At 39.4% G+C, this 8,158-nt stretch overlaps 1 protein-coding gene across 1 annotated transcript; it reads left to right on the forward strand.

The window, feature by feature from the left end:
* LOC137732964 (uncharacterized) lies at window positions 1-909 on the forward strand. The gene is made up of 2 exons (XM_068472194.1): window positions 1-132; window positions 277-909. The coding sequence occupies exons 1-2, from the start codon at window positions 1-3 to the stop codon at window positions 907-909; spliced, it is 765 nt and encodes a 254-aa protein (XP_068328295.1).
* The last annotated feature ends 7,249 nt before the right edge of the window (window positions 910-8,158 follow it).

An 8,158-nucleotide genomic window follows, 5' to 3' on the forward strand; every position in this document is an offset into this window, starting at 1 on the left:
ATGAAAGATGCTAAGGCGCTGGGGATAATACAAGGTGTAGTCTCATATGCTATTTTTCTGAGAATATCAAATGAAGAGACATCCAAACTTGCTTGGGAAGTCCTTCAAAGAGAATACAGAGGTGACAAGAAGGTAACCAAAGTAAAGCTTCAATCTTTAAGACGCCAATTGTGAATCAAATGAAAACTTTGGTGAAGAACTACCTAGGGAAAGACTTGTACATAAATTGTTAATCAGTTTGACAAAACCCTATAACTAATAGTAAATGTTATATAGGAAACTAAGGACACTGATACACTTGATGCACAAGAGGTTACAGCCTCATTGAGAGTTTTTGAGCAAAGGCTAGAGAGACATGCTGATGTAGCCATAAAAAGGGCTTTGCAGTCACTTAGTATCAATCCTAGAGAGGGCAGTTCAACTAGGCAATACAACAGTTTCAAGCAACAAAAGAAGCCATGGAAAGGGAAATCTAAGAAATGGGAAGGAAGGTCAAGTGAGTCTACCAGAAACAATGGTGCTGGTGGGACAAAACCACAGTGTACAATCTGTGATAAGGCCCATTTTGGTGTCTCTTGGTTCAAGGGGAAACCTAAATGCAATAAATGTAACAAGTTTGGTCACTTGTCCAAAGATTGTGGTTCTAAAAGAAACCAACTAGTGAACTATGCACAAAAGACTAAAGAGGAGACAAATGTGTTCTATGCTTGCAATGTCACAATTGTTGAGAAAAACAAAGATATATGGAATATTGACAGTGGGTGCAGTAATCATATGACTGCACATGAGTCCCTACTTATCAATATTGACAGAGAATTCACTGGGAAGGTTAAGATGGGCAATGGTCAACTTGTAAGTGCCACTAGTAGAGGCACCTTAGTGATTGACACAAAACAAGGAAGGAGATAAATCAAAGAAGTTATGTTGGTACCTGGACTTGATGAAAACCTATTGAGTGTAGGCTAAATGATCATACATGGTTATTTCTTACTCTTTGGAGATTCAGTGGTTGAAATCTTTGATGATAAAAGTTTGCAGAACATGGTCACAAAAGCAGAAATGATAGAAAACAGGAGTTTCCCATTGTTGCTCAACTATAATCAAGCTATCTCACTGAGAGCTAGTGTCATAGAGAGTAATTGGTTGTGGCATAAGAGATATGGTCACTTGAACTTTCAAAGCTTGAGAAACTTGTAGAGAATGGAGATGGTTAAAGGACTACCAAAACTGCATGGAGAAAATGAAATCTGTGAAGGGTGTGTTCTAGGCAAGCACCACAGAGAGAGTTTTGAAGCCAGAAAGTCTTGAAGGGCTACACAACCATTGGAAATCTTCCACACAGATCTTTGTGGTCCAATGCAAATTGCAACAGTGAGTGGTAACAAAATACTTCCTAACCTTCATAGATGACTATTCTAGAATGTGTTGGGTATACTTCATAAGACAAAAATTAGAGGTATTCAGTATATTCAAAAAGTTCAAAATGATGGTTGAATTGCAATGTGGTTACAAGATCAAGAAAATAAGAAGTGATAAGGGAGGTGAGTACACCTCAATCGAATTCAATTCTTTATGTGAAAGCATGAGATTGGAAAGACAGTTGACAGTGGCTTATACCCTTAACAAAATGGGGTTGTTGAGAGGAAGAACAAAACCATAATTGAAATGGTGAAGTCCATGCTCCATGAGAAAGGGATTCCTTATTAATTCTAGGGAGAAGCTGTGAATACAACTATCTATTTATTAAATAGATGCCCAAGCCTTTAGTGGAAGGAAACCAAGTGTGAAACACCTAAAGTGTTTGGCTCAATATGCTATGCACTAATACCATCTTAGTTGAGACACAGACTGTAGGAAACTAACAACAAGTGCATATTTGTAGGTTATGGTAACTATGAAAAAGGGTATAGATTGTTTAACTTGAAAACACAGAAAATCAACATCTCAAGGGATGTGGTCTTCAATAAAGATACAAGGTGGAATTGGGAAGATGGTGTAAAAGCTAACTTATCAGTACCAATGACAATTGGTGGAACTGACAATGTAATTGAGTCACAAACTCAAATCTCTGCTCACTCACCAAATCAATCTCAACAATTTTAGTTGCAGCAATCACCTCAACATACTTCACCTCAATCTTAGAGTGAAAGTTCTCAAAATACACAAAATTCTGTTTCCCAAAACTCCACTCCTAGTTCTGCTCCTATGAAACTAAAGAGCTTGAGTGAGATATATGCAACCTGCAATTTTTGCATAGTGGGTGTAATACCCTAAAAATTTAAAATATATGTATATGTGGAGTAATTGAGAATAAATAGATTTATGGTTATGAAATTCGAATGGGGAAAATGTGAAATTCTGCTTCAGGATTTCATTATTTGTTATGTCGTATAATTTTTCGTTAAGTGAAAAATGACGAAATTGCCCTATTGTATTAAACGGATTTCCTCACGGACAGATTTGATCCTTTCATGATTTTCCATATTTCTTTACATATTCAAATAGTACGTTTCAATACGGACGCGTGAGTGCAAATGAAATGTGATTTGGAGTTAGGACGAGTAAGTTACGAATTTTCTAAATAAAAGGACATTTTAGTAAATTCAAGTGGAACTTTCTGGAAGCCAATGACTTCCTTTTTTTCCTTCCCTGCGTGAGAAACTAGCAGTGAGGAGGGGGCTGCTGTGTTCTTCATCCTGATAGGAGCATATTCATGCGACTTAATTAGCTTGTTCTCGTGCATTTATGTTGTGTTTATTTAGCTATTTTAGTGTTTAAGGCCATTTTTGTGTATTTTCAGATTATAAGGCCAAAGTGTGCAAGAAGATGCAAATTGGAGTCTTTGGGAGCGAAAGAGGAATGAATGAGTTGAAGACTTGAAGAAACGACGAATTCCTACTCCAACGATGAATTCTTACCAAAACGAGGAACCCTACTCAAACAAGGTTTCCTACTTGAGGTAGGAAAGTTAACCCTAAGTTTCCCGTTTTGGTAACCTTTCCTAAACTTAAACGTCCGTATTTTCTAGCCCACTTTAAACCCCTTTGCCGTGCCCTTGTATCTTCCCCCCTTCCCTTGCCGTGCAAGGGAGGGCAATTTGGTCCAATTTTATGCACAAAAGCCCTAACCCTAAACCCTAGCCGCACCTATTAAGCAATCCCTTTAATTTCTGATTTAATTCCCTAATTCTAGCAGCCTTTGAATTAACTTTAATTTAATTTTAATAAGCTAGGGTTTATTTTTGAAATCATATATGTTTTAAACCCCTAGCCGCATCTCCCATCCATCATCCATAAACCCTAAGCCTTCTAGTGCTAATCTCAGCCGTTCCCTTGAATTTTCTCCCTAGCCGTCACTCCTCACATTCTCCCATTTTTCCACCATAAGCCGTAGCACCCATTCAGCCATTCTCCCATAATTCCCCCTTTGTTGTGGCATTCCATAATTATTTCACCCTAATAAACAAAACATCACAGCCGTAGTAACATCTCCCATTTTATTTTTCTAAGCCGTGGTCCCCATTCCTCATTCACCTTAAATTATTCATCCTAAGCCGCAACCCCCATTATTTCTCCCCCATCAACCGTGCATCCACCATTCCATTTTGCAGCCACTCACAAAAGCCGTGGCGCCCCCCCCCCCCCCATTTATCAAAAACCCTAAAGCTTATTTTATTATGGATTTTGTCTAATTAGCCTTAACCCTAATATTCTACCTTAAGCCGTGCCTTCCACGATTTTATTATTCTCTCCACTCTCCCAAAAGCCGGGCATCATTTACCCTAATAAACAATACATACTAATCAGCCATGATCCCAGATTTTTAACCTTGCCGCAGCTTTCCCATTCATTCCAGCTTTCCCCCATCTTGGCGCAGCCTTCCTCCACCTTCCTACACCACCCCATAATCTTGCCGCACCACCCAACCTCCTTAAATCCATCCCCAACCCAAAATAACATCCAAATCATCCATTTAACCTCACTGCCGCATCAAGGAGAAGAGGAAAGAGGACTTAGACGCGCAGAAATTCAAGTGGATTCGTTGGGCGTTCTAGGTGTAATCCATCCTTTGTTCTTTATGTTTAAATTCAATTTTATTTTTCTTGTTGTGAACATGAGAGGCTAAACCCCTATTTAGCTAGGGGGTGATTCGAAACCATGTTTATGCTTGCAATATGATTTGATTACTTTTGGTTGGAATTTCATGAATGGTGAAGTCAATTTGTTTAACTGCTTGATCGATAACTTAATTATGTATGTTTATTGAGAGTGCACGCTTAATTTTCATGCATGAATATGACGCTAGAATATAAGTGAGTTTCACCTAATAGTTATGAATTTATATTCACAAGTAGTGGAGGTTGCTTATAAACAATCGCGTTAAATGAATTCTTGGCACTAGTTTCATGCTCATCATAGTAACGAATGCCTCGTCAACACTTATAGTTTTCATGATGCTTAATGATCTTTGATTGTATCTTTATTGTGCTTTTCACGTAAAGGACTTTTGGAGAATGTTTTGAATTGCGTTGCGCTAACCCATCCAATTCATTAACTTAAGGAAAACTTGACGGTTAATTTAAGCGGACCTAATTAACCCGGGGTGTTGAGTTTCATAATTTATCGAAAGACCAACTGAAAATCAAATTGTCTGCAAGTGTGACATGTGTGGAGAAGAACCTTCTAGCTAGCATTCATCCATATTTTCATCACATTCATATTTATATTCTGCCTTTAAATTACAATCTGTGTATTTAGTTTAATCTCGTCCAAAACCAATCCCCCTTTACCTTCGTGTCTAATTTAGTTAGAAAGTGTCTTAGTTTGTGTTTATAAGTGTTTTGTATTCTTTGAGTCTTTTGATTTGTTTTAGTATTTTATTGTTTAGTTTTACATTCTTTGAGTCTAGTTTAGTGTTTTTAACGTTTGTTTTACGTTTTTGAGTCAGTTTCCAAGTGATTTAGTAATCCCTCCTAATCCCCGGTCTAGAACGATCCCTACTTGCATCTTTACTACAATTGTCACAAGAGGGTTTTAATTTGTGTGCTTAATTAGTTTGCATCACATCCCTTTAATTCTCCTTCACTCCAAAAATTTCATGGAATCATAACTTTCTCGTACGGTAACGAAATCATGCACGGTCGAAGCCTATGTATTCGTAGCGAATCCCTCTTCAATTTGATACAAACCCATATGCTGGAACCAAGCATGCCCGTATGTTGAAGCCTAGAAGCTTCAACGCCGATTCCGGCTAACCTCGCTAGAGATAGGTCTCGACCCAAGAGAGAAAAATACTCCTCTCTTCGTGCACTTTCAGGATATGTAAGTGGATCTTCTGAATTTCAAGTTTCCTTTTCCAACAAGCTTGAGATTTATGTGTTTAACTTGAATTTCTGGTGTTCTTGTTGAGGAGTTGTGGTGGTAACATTGATTTAGGAGCTTAGTAGCTATGTGGTAGATTGATGAACGACTTTGGAGGGCAGGATAAGAACAAGAAATGGTACATACTTTAATTTTATTGAATTGTTTGTAGTCTTTGGCTAAAAGTGGAAGAATTAAGCATGGTATGGGTAAGCTAACACATAGAAATAGAAGTTAAATATGATTCCTGGATAGTTTGGGATTGCCTAGAATTGTAAATTTGATTAAAGGAGTATGGGTTTAACATTGCAAAATACTTGTTCATTTAACAAAGAGAAACTATGTTTCAAGTAGCCTACTTTGGCTCTTGATTTCTATGTCCTCGTGAGTTCCTTTTGATCTAATATTGTGTGTTTTGAAATTAGACATGTCTGTGATCAAAACCCATATGATTTCACTAAATTCTGTTGAATTTTGATTGATCAAAATTATATCCAAAGTTGGGTCACTGGGCTGCCAAACAGCGGCAGAAAACTGGATTTCCAGTTTCAAGACTCTATTTTCTTTTTGGCATAACTTCCAATTTAGAGCTTTGTTTTCTACAAACTTTATATGCCTTTAAAGTACATAACACAAGCTTTAAAACCCATATAATATTATACGATTTGGTTTAGTTTTGAATGCTCCAAGGGGAGCCTAAACTTGGTCCAATAGTGCTGTTTTTCTGCAGATTTTGTGGAGAGATGTTGTTCTAGAATGCATAATGACGAACTATGAATGGCTTGATCCCTTCGCAGGGTACGTAGGAAGTCTAATGAGACGGTTAGATGCAGCCATAAAAATAACCCCAAATTTAATATTTTGCTGGATTTCTTTTAACGAAAGAAATTTGTTGTGGTTAATAGCATAAAGATTAACCGTGACTTTATTTTGGCCTATCACTGGATTTAGCTTCCGATTTAGAAATATCGGGATGCTACAAATAATCGTCACATCTCGGCCCAGGCTCAACTCCACCGTAGCACAATATTGTCCGCTTTGGGCCCCGACCACGCCCTCACGGTTTTGTTTTTGGGAACTCACGAGCAACTTCCCAGTGGGTCACCCATCTTGGGATTGCTCCAGCCCAATCTCGCTTGACTTCGGAGTTCCTATGAACTCCAAAGCCAGTGAGCTCCCAAAAGGCCTCATTCTAGGTAGAGATGGGAATATACATATAAGGCTTACATGAACCACTCCCTTAGGTGATGTGGGATGTTACAATCCACCCCCCTTAGGGGCCCGACATCCTCGTCGGCACACTTCTGGCCAGGGATTGGCTCTGATACCAAATTGTCACATCTTGGCCCGGGCCCTCACCACATCCCGGGCCCCCACCACATCCCGGGCTCAACTCCATCGTAGCACGATATTGTCTGCTTTGGGCCCCGACCACTCCCTCACAATTTTATTTCTGGGAACTCACGAGCAACTTCCCAGTGGGTCACCCATCTTGGGATTGCTCTAGCCCAATCTCGCTTAACTTCGGAGTTCCTATGAACTCCAAAGCCAGTGAGCTCCCAAAAGGCCTCGTGCTAGGTAGAGATGGGAATATACATATAAGGCTTACAGGATCCACTCCCCTGGGCGATGGGGATGTTACAATCCACCCCCCTTAGGGGCCCGACGTCCTCGTTGGCACACTTCCGGCCAGGGATTGGCTTTGATACCAAATTGTCACATCTTGGCCCGGGCCCCCACCACATCCTGGGATCGACTCCACCGTAGCACGATATTGTCCATTTTAGGCCTCGACCATGCCCTCACGAGCAACTTCCTAGTAGGTCACCCATCTTGGGATTGCTCCAGGCCAATCTTGCTTAACTTCGGAGTTCCTATGAACTCCAAAGCCAGTGAGCTCCCAAAAAGCCTCATGCTAGGTAGAGATGGGAATATACATATAAGGCTTATAGGATCCATTCCCCTGGGCGATGTGGGATGTTACAGTGGAGCCTGAGAACTTTGAAGAAGCTGAGAGTGATATAGCTTGGAAAAAAGGTTTGGAAGATGAAATGGCAATGATTGAGAAGAATTCCACTTGGGAATTAGTTAATAGGCCTAGTGATAAGTCTGTGATAGGTGTCAAATAGGTGTATAAAACTAAACTTAACTTGGATGGCACAGTGCAGAAAAACAAAGCAAGATTGGTGGCAAAAGGTTACTCGCAACAACCAGGAGTTGATTTCAATGAGACCTTTGCTCCAGTAGCTAGGTTGGACACCATTACAACTCTGATTTCTCTTGTTGCACAAAAGGGTTGGAATTTATTCCAACTTGAAATCAAATCTGCGTTTTTGAATGGTGTACTTGAGGAGGAAGTTTATGTTGATCAACCTCAAGGATTTGAAGTAAAAAATGAAGAGAACAAAGTCTATGGGTTAAGAAAAGCATTATATGGGCTCAAGCAAGCTCCAAGAGCATGGTACAGTGAGATTGACACTTACTTTTCACAAAAAGGGTTCAAGAAAAGTCCTAGTGAAGCCACTGTGTATGTGAAAGGAGGAAATGGAACTCATGTGTTCATAGTTGCAATTTATGTTGATGATGTGGAATTCACTAGCAACAATGAGAAGATGATGATGGATTTCAAATAAGATATGATGTAGAAGTATGAAATGTCAGACTTGGGATTATTGCATCATTTCGTTGAAATTGGAATTATTCAGGGAATTGAAGGGATATTTATCCACCAAAAGAAATATGCTCAGACCTTGTTAGACAAGTTTGGTCTTAAAGGTTGCAAATCAGTAGCTACACCA

This window comes from Pyrus communis, chromosome 4, assembly GCF_963583255.1.
Source record: "Pyrus communis chromosome 4, drPyrComm1.1, whole genome shotgun sequence".
In the NCBI taxonomy this organism is placed as follows: domain Eukaryota; kingdom Viridiplantae; phylum Streptophyta; class Magnoliopsida; order Rosales; family Rosaceae; genus Pyrus; species Pyrus communis.

Bases quoted from the DNA above. Each gene is read 5' to 3' on its own strand.
- LOC137732964 (XM_068472194.1), top strand. From the start codon at position 1: ATGAAAGATGCTAAGGCGCTGGGGATAATACAAGGTGTAGTCTCATAT. The intron at 133-276 runs GTAACCAAAGTA...AATGTTATATAG, and splicing joins AATACAGAGGTGACAAGAAG to GAAACTAAGGACACTGATAC.